The sequence below is a fragment of the Hemicordylus capensis genome, chromosome 17, assembly GCF_027244095.1.
Source record: "Hemicordylus capensis ecotype Gifberg chromosome 17, rHemCap1.1.pri, whole genome shotgun sequence".
NCBI lineage: Eukaryota > Metazoa > Chordata > Lepidosauria > Squamata > Cordylidae > Hemicordylus > Hemicordylus capensis.
In genome coordinates, this window is record NC_069673.1 from 11,264,076 (window position 1) to 11,283,563 (window position 19,488).

General features: G+C 49.9%; 1 protein-coding gene across 5 annotated transcripts in view; it reads left to right on the forward strand.

Annotated features, from left to right (window-relative positions):
- Window positions 1-312: 312 nt before the first annotated feature.
- The window catches only part of GPR107 (G protein-coupled receptor 107), a 59,878-nt gene continuing 40,702 nt past the window's right edge, over window positions 313-19,488 (forward strand). For 2 of the 5 annotated variants that reach the window (XM_053282112.1, XM_053282115.1), the window contains exons 1-8: window positions 315-487; window positions 9,543-9,659; window positions 12,433-12,483; window positions 12,781-12,860; window positions 14,674-14,762; window positions 16,747-16,787; window positions 18,093-18,152; window positions 19,103-19,201. In XM_053282112.1, the coding sequence (XP_053138087.1) occupies window positions 371-487; window positions 9,543-9,659; window positions 12,433-12,483; window positions 12,781-12,860; window positions 14,674-14,762; window positions 16,747-16,787; window positions 18,093-18,152; window positions 19,103-19,201 (654 nt within the window). In that variant the 5' untranslated portion in view covers window positions 315-370. Of the gene's footprint in view, window positions 488-6,184; window positions 6,332-9,542; window positions 9,660-12,432; window positions 12,484-12,780; window positions 12,861-14,673; window positions 14,763-16,746; window positions 16,788-18,092; window positions 18,153-19,102; window positions 19,202-19,488 lie in introns of those variants that run through there. The other 3 variants (XR_008312755.1, XM_053282114.1, XM_053282116.1) reach the window with 3 other exon arrangements.

Below are 19,488 nucleotides of genomic sequence, written 5' to 3' on the forward strand. Positions count from 1 at the left end.
TGTGGTAGCAAGCATGACCTGTCCCCTTTGCTAAGCAGGGGTTGAACTACAACTCCCATCATCCGCAGCCAAAGGGGAGCGAGCCCAGCTGGCTCATCCTTCGGAGCCGCCTCCTTCGGCAGGGAAGGGAGGGTCGAGGGAGCCTCAAGTCAAGGAGGACCTCTTCCCCGGACATCGATTCCATAGCCTAGAGCGGCGCCATGCGGGCATCAACTTCCGGGGCCGATTCCCTCCTGCCTTTAGGCGTGCGTGCCGCTCTAGCCTCCATGTTTCCTGTCTCCATGGCCCGCGCTGCGCGGCTATGCCGCCACGTCGCCCTTTGCCCCCGGAAGTGGGCGGGTCCAGGGGCGAGGCTGCGGCGAGAGGAAACATGGCGGCGGGCGGCGGCGGGTCCGGCTTTGCTCCGTGGCGCTGGGCGGCGCTCCTGCTGGCAGCCCTGCTTGGGGCCGGCCCCTCGTGGGCCCGAGTCCACCACCTCAGCCTCAAGGTAGGCCCGGAGGGGAGAGGAGCCGAGCCAGGCGGCCGCGGTGCGGAGCTGCCCTGGGCTGAGTCAGCTGGTCGGGCCGCCTTCCTCCTCTCCACGGGGCTTCCCCCTGGGCCGGCGGGGGCCCGTCAGGCCTCTCCCTGGAGGAGCATGGATAAAAGAAAAGAATGAGGCCGGGCTTCTTAAACTGGGGTTCCCAGGGGTTGCGGACTACAACTCCCATCATACCCTGCCCCAATGGGCTTCAGTTGGAGGTTGTCAAATTTGGGTCTCCAGGGGTTGGAGGGCTACAACTCCCATCATACCCTGCCCCAATGGATGTCGGCTAGAGATTGTCAGATTTGAGTCCCCAGGGGTAGTGGGGCTACAACTCCCATCATTCCCTGCCACAGTGGACTTGGGCTGGAGGTTGTCAAATTTGGGCCCCCAGGGCTTGCAGGACTACAACTCCCATCATACCCCAGCCCAATGGACTTCAGCTAGAGGTTGCCAGTTTTGAGTCCCCAGAGGCTGTGGGGCTACAACTCCCATCATCCCCTGCTCCAATGGACGTTCCTTGGAGGCTGTCAAATTTGGTTCCCCATGGAATCTCCCATCATCCTTGGCTACAATAGACTTGAGCTACAGCAGGCCAGTTCAACCTTGCCCTCCTAGCTGTTTTTGGACTACAACTCCCATAATTCCCAGCCACCAGCGGTCCATTTAATAATTTTTATAATTAGTGAGTGGAAAGAGTTTTGTCCTTGGCGGCAGCATCAAGGCAGTGTGCGCACATAACACTTTCAAACACACAAACACACATCAGCTAATGATTATCGTGCAAGATTCTTAACCTTACCCCCCCCCATCCGCCGGGGTGGGGAACTGCCACCTCCTGTCCTCCCCCCATCCCCAGTCTCTGTCTGGGCTGGGGTGGGGGACCCGCTGCCGCCGCCTCCCATCACCTCCCTCCCATTGTCCTCTGGCTGCTCTGCACAGATCTCAGGACAACGCTCAGCAATGCTCCCTGGGTGCCAGGCAGTTGGGCAGCAGTGGCGGGCGCAGCAAAGACTGCGCACCCACCAGAAACTGCTGCATGGGGGCCTGGGAGTTGCTGCTCTTGTGCACATCTTATCTATTCTTTCTTTCTTTGTTTATTCAGTTTCTATACCACCATTCCAAAAATGGCTCAGGGCAGTTTACACAGAGAAATAATAAATAAATAAGCTGGCTCCCTGACCCCAAAGGGCTCACGATCTAAAAAGAAACACAAGATAGACACCAGCCACAGTCACTGGAAGTACTGTGCTGGGGGTGGATAGGGCCAGTTACTCTCCCCCTGAGAGCTGCCGCCAGTCAGTGTCGACGATGCTCAGCTAGGTGGGCTGACTCGGTAGAAGGCAGCTTCTTATGTTCCTGTGGCACACTGGTGCTCTCCTCCTACTAAAGAAATGCGTTCACTCTGTTTAGGGAGTGTGCACAAAACCGGAAAACCTGGTTCGGTTCGAGTAGAACTGGACTCGAAACGAATGGGTCCAGTCTTGTTCTGTGCACACTAGAGCTGGGCCCAGCTCGTGGGGGGAAGGGGAATGGGGGAGGGAAATTAACAAAAAAAATGGTGGGCGTACCACCATTGTGGGGTTTTGGAGAGGGGTGCCTGCTGCTGGGAGGTGTCTCTTGAGCTCCCCCCTGTGAGTTCCTTGGCAGAATGGGGATTTGAACCCAGGTCTCCCTGGTTTGAGTCCAGTGTTCTGACCACTACTCCATGCTTGTGATAAATCGGATGCCTTCTCGTTCCCACCTGACCGCCAGTCCCGTGCATGTTATTTACTCAGTTGAAACTCGCTGATTTCATGCGGAAGTCATTAGAGCTTTCAGAGAAGAGCTGGTCTTGTGGTAAAAGCATGACGGGTCCCCTTTGCTAAGCAGAGTCCGCCCTGATTGCATAGGAATGGGAAACTGGAGGTGTGAGCGCTGTTAAGATCTTCCCCTTAGGGAATGGAGCCGCTCGGGGAAGAGCAGAAGGTCCCACGTTCCCTCCCTGGCAGCATCTCCAGATAGGGCTGAGAGAGACTCCTGCCTGCAACTTGGGAGAAGCCACTGCCAGTCTGGGTAGATAGATAGACCAATAGTCTAGATGCCTATTATAGATATTGTAGTAGAATATAGGCTGTTCCCAGTCGAGTTGCTTTTTGTAATTGGCTGATCGTGATTTCTGTGGCCGCGATGGTGTTGAGGTGCTCTTCAAGGTTTTTTGGAACTGCACCCAGGGCGCCAATGACCACTGGGATGATTTTGGTCTTTTTCTGCCACAGCCTTTCAATTTCAATTTGTAGATCTTTGTATTTGGTGATTTTTTCTATTTCTTTTTCTTCTATTCTGCTATCCCCTGGTATTGCTGTGTCGATTATTTTGACTTGTTTTTCTTTCTTCTCGACTACAGTTCTATCTGGTGTATTGTGTGGCAGATGTTTGTCTGTTTGCAGTCGGAAGTCCCATAATATTTTTGCATCTTCAATTATTGTTATTATTATTATTTCTTGTTTACACAGTCAGACAGGTGTTATTGACTGGTTTGTTTTATCCAGACATCGAGTCCTTCCCAAGGACCTGGGATGCCAGAATTTTATTGTCAATTGTTATAGATATCGTCGCAGAATATAGGCTGTTCCCAGTAAAGCTGCTTTTTGTAATTGACTGATGGTGATTTCTGTGGCCCCTATGGTGTTGAGGTGCTCTTCAAGGTCTTATTATTATTATTAACATTTTAAAAATTATTATTATTTACATTTTATATCCCACTCTTCCTCCAAGGAGCCCAGAGCAGTGTACTACATACTTGAGTTTCTCCTCACAACAACCCTGTGAAGTAGGTTAGGCTGAGAGAGAAGTGACTGGCCCAGAGTCACCCAGCAAGTCTCACGGCTGAATGGGGATTTGAACTCGGGTCTCCCCAGTCCTAGTACAACACTCTAACCAATACACCATGCTGGGAGTTGTGGTCAACAGCATCTGGGAATCCTTGTTAGAGGGAACACTGCTTTTGGTGTCAACAGAGCATTGTTTTTAGTCTGCTTTGAACTTGGCTCTTCTGGAATCCTGATGGGTTTGAAGGGCCTTATTTTAAAAACCCGTCGGCTCTGGTGCGTCAACAGTGGCTGGCAACGCTTTATCTTCTGAAATCCAATAAAGGAAAGACTAGATGGTCTGGTCTGTGGCTTCAGTGGGTGACTAAGTGACTAAGACTAAGGCAGCAGAAGTTGTTGAGCCTTGGGTGTGCCAAAGTCCTCCCACAGTCCGAGGTTCTTTAAAGAGCATCTTGCTAACGCCTGCTAACTTGGCAAAGAGGCACCTTTTTAACGTGGTGATTCTCTTTTATTGAGCAGGGGGAGAGGAACTGACCTTATCCACCCCCAGCACAGCATCCCTCCAGTGACTGTTGCTGGTGTCTGTCTTGTGTTTCTTTTTAGATTGTGAGCCCTTTGGGTTTGGAGACATCTTATTTATGTATTATTTCTCTGTGTAAACTGCCCTGAGCTATTTTTGGAAGGGCGGTATAGAAATCGAATGAATGAATAAATAAATACATAAAAGACATTGTTCATCTTTCTAGCAATTCTAATGTTATACATCATATATAAAATACTGTATGATGTGTAACATCTTTAGGGTAATCTAAATGTATTCTGTTGGTGTTTTAGTCCTGTTTAGACATATTTATTAGCAGGTTTTTGAAGTGTAATGACCTATAATAGGCTGTGGATTTAGAGTTCAGGATCTGATATTTCTAAGTAATTGGATGTATGGACACATACATAAAACTGGGACTGAGTTTTCAAGCATCCCTTTTCTAGATCATTAAGTCGCCTTGTGTTTTTCGTTTATTTCGTTCAGTGTATTACATGGCTCCTGTTGAGTTTGCCAGCCATTCTCATGGCCAAGCCAGCTCACGGGAAAATAAACAGTAACCTAATCCTACAACACCTGGCAACATGCACAGTAGTGACACCTGGGAGGAGACAAATTCAGACAACCCTTCAGGCAGGGTAGGCCACCTTGGCGCTCCAGCTGGCATTAAACTACAACTCCCATCATTCCCAGACACAGTGTGGTGTTCCTGGGGATGATGGGAGATGTGGTTCAGCGACAGCTGGCGTGCCAAGGAGTGCCTGTCTCTGCCTCCAGGTATTCTTAACAGGTGTTCTTTTAAGAAGCGAACGGGGCACAGGTGGACCTCGGCACACGCCGTCCCAGCAATTGCGTTTTCGCATATCCGCAGTCAGGCAGTCGACACCCGACCTCGGTCTACGCAGGTCTGGGGGGAGGCAGGCAGTTTTAAAAGGGTTGGTTTTCACGTATCCGTGGTTATAGGGTGGCCGGAAATGACCTCTGAGGTAATTTCTGGCCGCCATTTTGAAGGAAGGAGCCATTTTGTGGCTCATTTGTGTTAAAAGGGGGAGGGGCAATTTTTTGGGTTTGGGGAAACTTGAAAATCCGGGTTTGGGGGGCGTTGGAAGGGGAGAGCTGGTCTTGTGGAAGCAGACATGACTTGTCCCCTTAGCTAAGCAGGGTCCACCCTGGTTAGATATGAATGGGAGACTAGAAGTGTGAGCACTGGAAGAGATTCCCCTTATAGGGGATGGAGCCGCTCTGGGAAGAACAGAAGGTTCTGAGTTCCCTCCCTGGCAGCATTTCCAAATAGGGCTGAGAGAGACTCCTGCCTGCAACCTGGGAGAAGCCGCTGCCAGTCTGTGTAGATAATACTGAGCTAGATGCACCAATGGTGTGACTCAGTATATGGCAGCTTTCGATTTTCCTATGTTCCTTCCTAAACTGTCAGTTACACAAGTCTCAGGGTGGTCCACAAACAAATAAGAAAACCCAACGTTTAAAAACAAACATGAAAACATATGGTATACAAAATGCAGTTGAAGTCAATACAAATTCAACTGAAAGCCTAACATTTGGCCTACCTTCGGAGAGGATTGCTGGTCTGGTGGTAGCAAGCATGACTAGTCCCCTTAGCTAAGCAGGGTCTGCCTTGGTTGCATATGAATGGGAGACTTGATGTGTGAGCCCTGGAAGAGATTCCCCTCAGGGGATGGAGCCGCTCTGGGAAGAGCAAAAGGTTCTCCAAGTTCCCTCCCAGGCAGCCTCTCCAAGGTAGGGCTGAGAGAGATTCCTGCCTGCAACCTTGGAGAAGCCGCTGCCAGTCTGTGAAGACAAGACTGAGCTAGATAGACCAAGGGTCTGACTCAGTATAATATGGCAATTTCCTATGTTCCTATTGTTGGACAGCTTTGGACCCACAGAGCCCAGAATCCCCCCTGCCACACACACACACACACACACACACACACACACACACACACACACACTTTCTGCTGTTCTTTAGCCCTTTTCAATTGTTATATTGATCAAGCACTTGAGAAGAGAGAGTCCTGCCTACAGCCTTGGAGAAGCCGCTGCCAGTCCGGGTAGACAATGCTGAGTTAGTTGGACCAAGGGTCTGACTCAGTATATGGCAGCTTCCTATGTTCTTATGACCCATTTTCCGCCCCCTCGGGGCAAACCTGTATTTCCATTGTGTGCAGTGTTTATTTTAATAAATGAGCCTGTTAAGCTGATTAAGCACTTTTAACTGGGCAGACACTGAAGTTCACCACTCTCCTTTTCCCCTGGTGGGTGTTTGACAGGCAAAGATCAGCTGGGTCCGACCCTGTGGCGCAGTTCCTGTTTGAGTCTTGGGCAGTCATAATTTCCATCTCTCACTTGATGCCTGTTTTGACATGGTGTTCTTAATCACCCAGCTGAAACCGCGTTATGCAACTTTGTCAACCGCTGGAACCTTTCCTTGAAACTGAAACTGTATGTGTACCATTTAAGATAAGGAGCGGAGCTTTGACATTACTGACATTTTTACCCGTATGCAGCTTGTCCCCCCCCCCCACCGAAGTTGGAATATATTTGCATTGTAATACTTGCCTCCCAGCTAGTCTTAAGCTTTTTCATTAGGTCTCTTAAGTTTTCACCTAACCTAGAATTTGGCCCGTAACAGAGAATTCTGAGAGTCTAATTTGGCTTGGGGGGAAATTCTAGTCCTCATGAATGTGGAAACTTTCAGGCAGGGTTCCCAAAAGGCACCAAAACAAACGGGGAGTTGGCCTTTTATGGACCTCGGAATCTTTTATGGACATAGTCAGAGTGGCCAGTAGCCAGGGATGATGGGAGCAGGGTTCCCTGTAACGGATTCCCCAACGTTGAGGACTACAACTCCCAGAATCCCCAGCCAAAGGCCATTGTAGCTGGGGATGCTGGGAGTTGTAGTCAAGAACACCTGGGAATTCCTGTTTTAGGGAACACTGGATGGGATTTGTAGGCCAACAGCAGCTGGAAGGCCGCATTGTGACCCCCACTGGGCTCTCATCTTTGCTAGCCCTACCACTGTTCTCTTTAGGGCGTGCGCACATGCGCGCGCTCACAAGTTTTCTGATGTCCGCTCAGTTTCTTTTAGATCCCGCTCAGGTTGAATCAGGAAGGCCCCACTCTGAATGCAGGTGTGCACACACAGTGCCTTAATATGGCCACCCAGAACAAAACCCATTCCCCACAGAGATGGGAAAAAATTGGAGGGACCATTGAGCCCTACCTGGAGATGCTGCCAGGGATTGAACCTGGGACCTTCCCCATGCGGAGCAGCAGTTCTGCCCCTGAGATCGGGCCACATCCCCATGGCATGTGTTCAGTGTTCCCTGTAACGGATGCCTCGATGTGGTTGACTACAACTCCCAGACTCCCCAAGCAAAAGCCACTTCAGCTGGGGATTCTGGGAGTTGTAGTCAACAGTGTCTGAGAACCCCTCTTAGAGGGAGCTGTGGATATCTTCCCTCCTGCTGTCAATCCTGTTGTTCCCTCGTTCCGTTCTGGGAGCCTTCTGTTGCTGAATTAATAAGTCCTACACCTTTTTTTTCCACTGCAAGCACTCAAAGTTTCCTCTTGTTTATATTTTTGCGATGCAGCTGGTTATCGTGGGTGTCTCGGAATTGGTGAGTGCCTGCAGAGTACTTGTAATGTCACATTTAACTGCCGCCGCCAGCTGAAAAGTGTGCCTGTAATGGGGCATAATTAGAACTAATGGCAAAATGAGTAGCACTCCAAACACGGGAGGTTGTCGGCAAGCTGGATGAGTGCTTGGGCGTGTGTGGGAAAATATCTTGGCGGTCGGCGTCTTGAGCGTGACAGATTGCCATCGGAGCGAGCGGTCCTCCCCCGGATCAAGCAGGGACTTGCACCGCGGGGTGGATCGCAAGATGTTCTCTGAGCAGCAGTGCCTCTCTGTTTTTACGCAAGAGCACTTACTCCAGAGCAGCGCTTTACTAGTGTACACACACTAGTAAAATGATGTGGCCTCATCTCAGGCAGGTGCCCTGAGCAGCAGACACTCCTTACCCTGCAGCCCCCAAGCCTCAGCTGCCACGGAGGGTGCGGTGGGAGTTAGGGATGTGCACGAAACGCGATTCGGAAACCGAATCGTGGCACATCCCTTTAATACGGAGGAGAGCAGGTCCATACCTGTTCCTTCTCCTGCACGCTGCAACTTCCGTAATTGCAGTGCTCAAACACCCCCATACACACACACTAGGATTGCGTCCTGCCAGGGCAACAAGGGATGTTTCGTGATTCGGTTTCCAAAGTTTGTGTATTATGGGTAGAGAGGTAAACAGCCTTCTATCATGTTATTTCATTTGACACCCCTCCACACCTTCTGCGCCTTCTCAGTGTTTTCTGTTTGCACAGTTTGTGCTAGAAGGGGCGTTTCAGTGCTCAAAATCACCTGATGAGCAAGTGCGTCAGTTTTTTCTTGAATGCATGGGGAAAGTTATAAGGAGCAGAAGTTGAGCAGCAGACATGAAACCTCAAGAGCACAGTTGGCTACCTCCCCCACCCCCGTATCTTTTAACCTCTCTTTTAGGGGAAGGGCAAAGAACAGTATGATGGTAAAGGAGATGTGAGTAAATGGGCAAAAGAGATCTGTGAAGAAAGGACGTGTCTCGAACCTCTGAGGGTGGAGTACATCATCAAGCAGGATACAGACTGCCTGCTGGTGTGGAAGACAGTGGGGTGGGCAAGACCCTGAAGCCATAAGGACTAAGAACATGTTGTAGTCAGCAACATCGAGGAATCCATTACAGGGAACACTGATCCCAGGTTACTTCCCAGATGTACAGAATGGCATTTCCAGGGATCCACAATTTAGGCTTTGTGGTTGCCACGAATCCCTTCTCCTCCCCTCCGATCTTTTTTGGCCCACAGGCAGGGGCCTTAGGTGGGGAGTGGGGCTTCTGTCATATTCACTGGGGCAGGGTTTCTTAACCTTGGGCCCCCAGATGTTGTTGGACTACAACTCCCAGAATCCCCAGACATGACCTTTGTGACTGGGGATTCTGGGAGTTGCAGTCCAACAGCATTTGGGGGCCCAAGGTTAAGAAACCCTGCACTGGGAGATGTCCTGGCAGAAAGGATGCTGGCTGTTGTGGTAGCAAGCATGACTTGCTAAGCAGGGTCCACCCTGGTTGCATTTCAATGGGGGTCTACATGTGTGAGCACTGTTAAGATATTCCTCTCAGAGGATGGAGCTGCTCTGGGAAAAGCACCTGCCTGCTTGCATGCAGAAGGTTCCAAGTTCCCTCCCAGGCAGCATCTCCAAGATCGGGCTGAGAGAGATTCCTGCTTGCAACCTTGGAGAAGCCGCTGCTAGTCTGTGAAGACAATACTGAGCTAGATGGACCATTGGTCTGACTCAGTATATGGCAGCTTCCTATGGCAATGGAAATGATTCCTTTGGGGAGGAAACCTGTGTGGCGCTGGGTGTCCTGCTCATCAGAAGGCTCGGGGGGGGGGGGGAAGGAACTTGCCCCTGGTGAGTTGGCCAGTGGATTTGTGTACACCTGTTTATAACCAGCCACAATCCCAACTGGGGAGCCATCTAGCAACCCCCGTGGGTCAAGCTCCTCCCATTTTCTAGTGTGCTGGCTTACCCTGCGGAAGTTTACGAGAGACTCTGTTTCCTCTCTTCCAGGATGACGTGCGGCAGAAAGTTCACCTCAACACCTTCGGCTTCTTCAAGAACGGGTACATGGAGGTCAGCATCAGCAACCTTTCAGTTGCTGATAACAGGAAAGGAACTGACGCCTTGGTAGGTGCCTTAGTACTTGTGTCCTAGGAAAGAGACCCAGTTAACGTTGATCAAAATCCCGGGCAGCAAAGGGAGAGACCATGTTAGGATTCAGGTCATTTGCTGCCCATCCTCCAAACCAGCTTGGGATTCTGGTATTGTCCAAGAGGCTGCAAATAGGAGTCTTGATGGCCACAAAGCATCCACCTGAATCTTCAATTCCCCTGGGATGCAGAGAACTACTACTGGATTTATCTGATAGCCACTAAGGGCTGGAGTGTGAATTCCAGGTTGCCCCAAAGATGTCACCAAAAACCATGGAGGCTCAACTCAGACATAGGGCTGGTTCAGACACCGAGCCTTGGTTAGAGGAGAGGAGAGCAGATCTTGTGGTAGCAAGCATGACTTGTCCCTTTAGCTATGAATGGGAGACTTGATGTGTGAGCACTGTCAGAGATTCCACTCAGGGGATGGAGCCGCTCCTGGAAGAGCAGAAGGTTCCAGGTTCCCTCCCTGGCAGCATCTCCAAGATATGGCTGAGAGAGACTCCTGCCTGCAACCTTGGAGAAACTGCTGCCAGTCTGTGAAGACAATACTGAGCTAGATAGACCGAAGGTGTGACTCGGTATAGGGCAGCTTCCTATGTAGAGCTGGCCTCCGCATGATATCCCTGAGTCCCAAGAATGCTCTCCCCCTTCCATCCCGCTCTCCTGCGAGCGTCTGCTTCCTATCAAGGTTAAAATTTAAGAGAACGTCGTCTTCACTATGAGCCCCATGGCCCATTCAGCTCATCTGGGGAAGTCCATCTGCCGTTGCCATCAGCTCGTCTGGTGGCTACACAGGGACGACCGGGCCTTCTCCGTTTCCGCCCCAAGACTTGGGAATGCGCTCCCGGCTGAAAGAGGAGCCTCCCCATCTCTGGCAGCTTTTTGAGAGCCTCTGAAGCAGCGGTTCCCAACCAGGGTTCCTCCAGATGTTGCTGGACTACAACTCCCATCGCCCCCAGCCACAATAAATTCTAGCTGGGAATGATGGGAGTTGTACTTCAGCAACATCTGCAGGAACCCTGGCTGGGAACCGCTGGTCTGAAGACCCATTTCTTCACCCAAGCTTTTTAACTCGGCTTGGGGTTTTCCATTGTTTGCATGTTTCCTTTCATTTGTTTGATGTTGTCGCCAACTGCCCAGAGACATCAAACATCATGAAAGAAATAAAATGAGCCCGGAGCGGCCATGTTCTCCGAGCCCACCCTCTCGGCCGGGCTCTACCGTTCTCGTTTTAGGCCTAGCTGAGTCTCAGAGCTGGGAGCAAAGGGTTTCCGCACCCTCAGCCTTCGCCTCCCAAAGTTTCAACCTCTGTTTGCGTCCTGGATTTACTCCAGAGTCTGGCTACAGCTGCCTCATCATTGACTCTGCTATCCTTACATCCCACACCCTGGCTTCTTGGCTCTTCCCCTCTCCTTGTCTCCGTGTCCTCTCTTTCAGTTACCCTTTCTTCTTTCCTTTCTTTCCCACGTAGCAGCCCTTGTTTACCCAGCAAACCCTCTCCCAGCCACCCCTTTCGCCCCCGACCACACCCAGGTAAGTCCTTTGTTTGGGAAGCTGCTGCTGTCTCGACACGACTCTGATGACGCAACCAACCTGGCCTAATTTTGACCTAGACAGGAAGTGTTTGCTTGCGTGGCAATTGGCCTGCCCCCAGCCAAGGTTCTGCGTGATGTCTGAGCCCACCCGGCGTGTCGCACCCTGGTTTGCATCGATCGTCGCTCAAAACGCAAGCTGTGTTTTGAGTTTCCAAACGCACAAGCATTGCACAGCTTGGAACGGCTAGTCTTTCTCATCCATCTTGGCACCTGGATCTCTGACGCCAGAGGCCTCCGGAGACGTGACGGTGGTTTGTTTTCGGCTTTGTACCAGTAGTTTCCGAGCCAGGCCCATATCCATTCCTCTGACGGCGCTGATAAAATGTTATCGTCGGTTTTGTGCGTTTAAAACTCATGACTGGCCCGGAGTCACCCAGTGTGGGGGAATTTGAACTCGGGTCTCCCCAGTCCTAGTCCGACACTCTAGCCACTACCCCACATTAGAGGGAACACTGGTATGATGTGTGTACGGTGAGTGCTTGTCATGCTTATGGCTGGGAATAGGGTCTTTTGCCACGGGGGGCCCTTCAGCGGAGCCTGCAATATGTATTTCCACCCTTAACCTGATTTAATACTGATCTGCCAGCAAGGTGGCTGTGTGCGGCTACCCGTTAGTTGCTTGTGTGAGCACAAGTTGTGTGTGTGTGTGTGTGTGTGCCTGCCGGTTAAATGTGGAACTTCCTCAGCAAAGCTCTGATCGGTGAGTTAAATCAACCAACACTCTGAATATGCCATGTTTACTTGGACGTCAGGCTTAATGAGTTCAATGACCCTTGCTCCCAAGTGTACAAGATGGCGCCCGGAATCTTTAGCTGGCTGATCAGTGAAAGCAAATTCTAATAGGTGGGGTCCGATCTGCCAGTCACATCCTCTTGCTGAGGGTATTCTGGACTGCTGTTATTCCCGCAATTGCAAACATTAAATATGGTCTCTCTAGCAACAGGTGGTTGCTTTTGCTTATTAAAACGTTAAGTTGGCTCGGATGTTCTTTGGTATCCTCTGGGTTTCTTTGGGTTTTTTAAAAATCTATTTTGAAGTTCCGGTAATGGGTAGATCGACCGTAATTAAATCCGTGTTTAAAATTGATTAAATAATACACCCAAACCATTGGTAGTCTTACACATTGACTCTTCTTTTTGAAAAATGTTCTAGGTGGGATTCAGTTTAGACCGAACGCGGAATGATGGATTCTCCACTTACCTGGTAAGATCAAAGAGGCAGCGTGTTCTTGCTCAGCCAGGACCCATTAGAAGCACCCAAATTTATCACTGTGTGCCTGTGCTTGGCGCTGATGGAGAAGAATGCTCCCCTTCCCACAAATCCACCCGGCATGCAGCCTGCCGCTGCAACCCGTGGTCGCCCCTTAGATTTGTGGCTGTCCCTCTGGAGAGTGATGTGCTTGCTTCTTTAAGACCCCCAGAGGCCGCTTAAATTCTCCCGTGCTCTAGAGAGAGGGGCTGCCATGTGGAATGACCTCCCCCTTTCCCCTCCTTCTCCCAGGATGAAGAAGTGAATTATTGCATTTTGAAGAAGCCCAATGCCTCGGCCACCCTTCTGATCTTGGACTTTACACATAACCAGTAAGAGATCCTTTTCCAATGCCTTACAACTGGTTTCCCGTCCCTAAGGTATGGTGCGCCTGTGCGGTGGAGCAGCGGTCTTCATTGGAAGACCCGGGGGCCGATGGCGGCCATCAGCTCTTCAGCGTGGCTCTCTAACTAATTGTTGATGGTCCCGTGTGAAGCTTCAGCCAATGCTGAATACTCTGCTCGGTCTTCCTGGCAGAATGCGGAGATGACCATTCCCTTCTGCTGTCTTCTGAAGTGTTACATTCCATTTTCATTCTGCTGCCTGCCTAGGCCCAGCCAGATTTAACATCCATAGCAGAAATAAGAGGCTGGCATTTCTTGGGCTTAATCACACCTGCAGGGGCAACTTTATTTAGCCTTGGCAACGTTAACAAGCCTTCAGTTAGGATAAGAGGTTTTACCCCCGTTTCTCTGATAAGGAAAAGAAGAGCCCTTTCCGGTGCTGACACTTTTGTGCTATGTCTTCTTGATCTGTTTGCAAAATCTTGTGTGTGTGATGTCTAAAACACCCAAGATAAATAATAAAACATTCAGTTGTGTTTGCGGGGTCTCTAGCAAAAGTATTCCATGTAATCTGTCTGTTCCACCCTTCGTCTAGAGAGCTCAGGATTACCTGAGCGACTCCCTGCTAAAGTGGCAATTCTCTTTATTTAGCAGGGGGAGAGCAACTGGCCCTATCCGTCCCGAGCACAGCCTCCCTCCAGTGGCTGTTGCTGGCCTCTGCCTTAAGTTTCGTTTTAGATTGTGAGCCCTTTGGGGACGGGACGATCTTATTTATATGTTTTTTATTTGTTTTGAGAACGTTTGTTGAAAAGTGGTATATAAATATTATAGTTGTTCTTGTCTTCCCTGCCGCCTCCGTTTTATTGAAGAAGTCAGTTAGCGATTCTCCCAAGTTACCCAATCCAACGCTCTAACCATGAAGACCTCTCCAGCTTGCTGTTTGATGATGCATAGAAATCACTTGTAGGTGATCTGGTTCTGCTCATATACACAGAGGAGCAACTTCCTTGCTGCCTTCTGCTGGTCGGCGGGGAGGGGGGTTTGAGGTCCCCCCCCTTCCTTCCCCCCCGTGTCTTCCTTGTGTTTCTTTTTGAGCTCCTTGGAGACAGCGAACCATCTTGTATATTACTAGCAGGTGTGGCCTGTCGTTGACTGGGCAAAGTCGTTTGGTGTAGATTACACACATAGGGAAGCGTGCTTGCAAAAGGGGAGTCAAAGAACAGTCTGAAATTTCTTGCATTTCCACTTCAAACATTCATTGTGTGGATTAATTACCTTACATAGTCAATTTGAATCACAGTAAATTTGCATCTGAGAAATGTCTTCTCTTGGGCATGATGTCATTTTTGAGTTACTGTTCCTATTATTGTGTGCTAAAAGTCTGAGAGTAATAAAATACGACTGCTTCTATTCAAAATTTCTTATTTAAAATACCCCTCCCCCCCAATTTAAACCTTTCAGCCGGCATAGTCCGGTCTAAAATGGAGTGCCTTGAGCTAATTTAAGTGGCAGGATTGTTCATGCAAATTTGGTTATCTGTCGTTAATCGCAAAGTATTAGTTTATTTTGCACAACCAAGCAAACTCTTCAAGATATGTAATAGATGTATTTTTCTGTGCAAGTGGCTTGGATGATGTTTGCCGAAAAGCAGTATTTAAATACTCCTGGTAGGGACTGTGTCGGGGAAAGGCAGCCGTGTGTATACCTGCATGTGCCAATCTGGAAAGCCGTCGTTTTCCCCCTTCAGGGCCATGCCATTTCTTCTCACGATACTGACCTGCGACCTCTCTCTTCTACACAGTGTGAAAGTCAAAAATGCTAGTGTGTCTCCGTTTCCTGCCATCGTTTTCCCCAAGGACAGCCCGCCTCAAGGGAACACTCAGAACCCTGGTAAGCCCGGCTCAGAGCAAAAGGAAAGGAGAAAAAGGTTGGCCGTTAATTAAGCGTTTGAATTAAATACCTACCATGGAAATTGGCAACGTCTCTGGATAAAACTGTGTGTTGGCTGCCTGATGACTGGAATTCAGTGCTACAAGTTGTGGGGGTTGACTCTTGTCTTAAGTGGCTTTAAACCGGGATGAAATCAAGCCTGCCCATTCTTGGCCCTCTTGCAGACACTGGACTACAACTCCCCTCATCCTTGACAATTGGCCACTGTAACGGGATGATGAGAGTTGTTGTCCTTAGGGCAGGGCAAGCAGGCCGACCACCCCAGGCCCTGCACTCTTAACCCCCCCCCCACTAAGATCACCTGGAAGGGGGTGCCCCCACACTGGCTGATTGGACCCAGCTCCTGCACCCCGCCTGGTCCCAAAACAGCTGGAGTGCCAAAATTGTGCAGCCCTGGATTCGAGAAATGACCTCAGGGGCTTGCTTAGGGCAGGGTCTTTTCTACAGTGGCCCCACGTCATTGGAATTCTCTCCTGCAGCAGGGCACCTCATTGGTAGCCTCTGGGTGGCAAGTTAAATCTCTTTATATTTCTGAGTGCATTTGGGTCCTCTTGAGCAGGGATACTCAACGTTGGGTCCCCAGATGCTATTGGACTTCAACTCCCATAATCCCCAGCCCCAGTGGCCATTGGTTGGAGATTAAGGGACTTGAAGTCCAATAACATCTGGGGACCCAACGCTGAGAATCCCTGCTCTTGAGTATTGGGTAGTGATGTGCACGGACCGGTCCGGAGGCCATTCTACAGGCCCCCGGACTGGTCCGGACATGGGGCAGTTCGGTGGTTCGGTGGGGGTTCTTTTAAGGGCGGGGGGAGGGTATACTTACCCCTCCTGCCGCTTGAGGGGTAAGTAGTTAGTTCTTTTATTGCAGCCGTAGGCCAAACAGAAACAAAAGTGACAATAGCACAACCATTCAGAATTACAATAAATAGAGTAAATATAGCAATACTTATACAAGTACACCCTCCCCCCGCCCTTGAAGGAACCCCCACCCCAGTGCCGGACTGCAGCTTCGCAGTTCTGTGCACATCCCTAGTATTGGGGAACTTTTTTTTTTTTTTTAATTGCTGGGCATATTTTTTCTGCTGCTCTTTCTCTCTGTTTTGAATATTTCTGTTTGTTTTTAAAGGTGCTCTGGCCCAGGGGGCGAAGTATAAATCGGTTTAAAGTATAAAAAGATGGCCTTCTGGATCCATCTTTTTAGCTTGGCTTCTAATGATATTTAGTTTTGATTGTGATTTTCCTCTGCCTTTAATTGGTTTTTTGATTGTAATTTTCATCTGCTTTTAATTGGGTTTTTAAATTTTAATTGTTATGACTTTGATTTTGGTGTAAAATGTCCTGAGCCACTTTTGGAAAGGCAGTATATAAATCAATCAGTCAGTCAAATAAATAAATAAGTGCAGTTGATGGCATAACCTCTCTAAATGTGTGCCTGGAGGCAATAATGGGCTGGATGAGGGAGGATAAACTGAGACTGAATCCAGATAAGACGGAGGTACTTATTGTGTGGGGTCAGAACCCCAGAAATGATTTTGATCTGCCTGTTGTAGATGGGGTCACTCTTCCCCAAAAGGAACAGGTTTGCAATCTGGGAGTACTTCTGGATCTTTTATCATATTCATGCACCGCCCCATATGGGTCTCCCTTGGTGGCACACATAATTTAAAATACAGGACAAAACGATTCGAACCGTTGTACGGAATAAAACGAACCGTTTAAAATGAACGATCCGACTCAAAGCCTGAGAAAACAGGTGTGTCTCGAGGGTCTTTTTAAAAGCAGCCAGGGATGGGGACACTCTGATTTGGACCAGGAGTGCACTCCAGAGCAGCCTCAGCTCCCCATAACCAGCCCCCCCTAACCAGGGGAGATCCTTGTCTTGTGAGAATGCCGCTGACTTTTTGTGTGTTTCTTCCTCTAGAGTCGAAGCCGGCGCCTCCCAGCGGTGAAGCAGAAGCCCCAGTAAGCCATGGCCAGCTAATTCCAGTCAAGGGAATGGCGGGGGGTGGGGTGGGGAGCAGGTAGTCATTCAGACGCCAGCAGGTGTGTCCGCAAAGCTGTGGTTTAAAGGCACGTGATGCAGCCCCCTTGCAGAAGCTGAGCAGGTCTGGGTCTGGCCAGTGTCTGGATGGGGAACGGCCTGGAAACCTCATGGCTTCCATGGTAGAAAGGGATGCAGGCAACAGAACCTCCAAAGCCTTATAGGGATTTTAAGTCCATGCACATGCTGGTGAATATCACTGTGGCGGGTGGCGTCTCTTTAGACCCCAAGGCAGCCTGGAGTACAGGAGAACCTCCTTAATAGTGGATTCAGTATCTGCAGTTTTGTGTATCTGAGGTCCGGTAATTGACACCCGACCTGGGTATACGCAGAAAAAAACTGGGACAGGGGAGGGTCAACCTTGCATATCCACGGGTTGGGGGTGGCCGGAAATGACCTTGGAGGTCATTTCCGGCCACCATTTTGAGACTGGAGTCTCAAAATGGCTCCTTTGGCCCCAAACAAAACATCCCAGTGTTTATTCGGCCAATATTTTAATATTGGGGGGTCACTGCTCTACTGCTGGGGATCCATGATGCACATTAGGCCAATTCCCCCCGCATTTGTAGGGCCTTTAACCCCTGTTTTGGGGACCTTTTACACCCATCGGGAACCTAACCCCCAGATTTGCATTGCCGCGGTGACTCCGTATTCGCAGTAGTAGCGGAGAACAGAGCGCCCCCTCCGATACGGAGGTTCTCCTGTATTTGACGAATAATTGTGTACAGCCTGAGCCCCTGAATAAGATATTTAAATGGCCACACTTCACAGAACACTTGTGCATTGCTCGGCTGTCCTTTCTCACTGCGAGAGGTCTGGACTAGACCACCCTTGAGCCCGATCCAGCTCGGCTCTTGGTATGTTTTTGGCTGGAAAGCAAATAATAAGCTAGTAAAGGAAATGTCATGAAATCTGTTGGCTGTGCAGTAATGCGATTAACATTTTTAGCCCTAACCCTATAATCCAGGGGTTCCCTACCTGTGGTCCTCCAGATGTTGTTGGACTACGACTCCTGCCACCCCCAGCTACCATTTATTGTGGCTGGGGATGATGGGAGTTTTAGTCCAGCTGCAGCAGTCCAGTTGTAGAGGACCACAGGTAGCCGGACCACCCGGCTATAAGAAACACACCGCACTTTTTTCAATTGTGCAGCTAATTTCCTTTAATATTTAACCTGTTCCCAATGAACTGGAAGTAGCTGATCTTGTCTGATTCTCGTACCGCAGGTGCCCGGTGAGAAGATATACCCCATGCAGCACAGTGAAATTCATGGCTATTCCTTCCAGGTCAGTATTCCCTTTGCCCTTGCCTGAAAGACAGACTGGGATCTGCTTTGCGTCAAAGCATCTGCAGAGCCATCCTCTCCCTTGTGAATCTGCACAGTCATCGGATTTGCCTCGGAGGTTCTTCTCGGGGCGCCCCTACCTCCAAGATACAAGGGGGGGGCCCTCGCAATTGGAGAGAGGGTTTTCTCAACGAGAGATACCCTGCCTGTGAAATGCCGTATGTTTTGGCACTGCCTTTTAACTTGGATTGGAGACTACCATTCATCGGTTTGCTCATGAGCCTCCAAATACTGTATTTATGTATGTATTTATTTTAACATTTATATCCCGCTCTTCCTCCAAGGAGCCCAGAGCGGTGGGCCTCACGACAACCCTGTGAAGTAGGTTAGGCTGAGATATGTGACTGCCCCAGAGTCACCCAGCGAGTATCATGGCTGAGTGGGGACCGGCCTCCCCAATCCTAGCCCAGCACTCTAACCACTACACCAAACTAGCTCCCATTTAGCTGACTCCAAGACTAGGTCTCCCCCCCCGCCCCCCATTTTTTGACATTAGAAATCAAGAGGTTGTCTTAAATTCAGAGTCGTGTTCCTTCTGCGTAAATGCAGGCGTCACCTGTATTTAAGTTCTGCTTTTTAAGGTTCTTAAACTTCTTTAAAAGTTCTGCTTTTTCAGTTCTGCTTTTTCAGTTCAGCGTGATCTTCGATTTGGGGGAATGCGGTATAAAAATTGGGATACAGATGCTTGGGATAAATGCAAACCAAGTCCCTTATCCCACTCCTTCCTGGGTGACACGTGGTTAATCTGGCACTTCTTGGTATGCGTCCACTGCGTCACAATTCATAAAAGGGTCACCTCTTGTGGCGGGGTGTGCGGGGGCTACCTAGAATGGGGGCAGCCCTGGGGGGCTCGCCATGTCCCCCTGACTCCTCCCTCGGCGTGTCTTTCAGTTCTCCCTCAACATCTCCTCCGAGAGTGAAGAAGGCCTCTACAGCCTCTACTTCCACAAGTGCGCCCTGCGGAACGAGGAGCAGCTCTTCAGCCTGGCCGTGAGTGGGCTTCCTGCCTCCGGACCCAGCGGCCTCGGCGAAGGGCTTCAGCCGGCCTGGGCTTGACCCTCTTCCATCAGCGGTCTTGCGGGTGGGGTGGAGCCACCGCTTTGGGGAGGGCGCCCATGAATGCGGCAAAAGAATTTCAGGGGTCCTGCAAGCCAACAGTGACAGCACAGTTGAACAAGGAGATGTTTGCACTCTCTCCCCCCTCCCTCTCTCTCCACCCTCTCTCCTTTCCTCCCCACTTTAACCTGAAAGCATCCTCCCTCTCCCCCCTCCCCCTT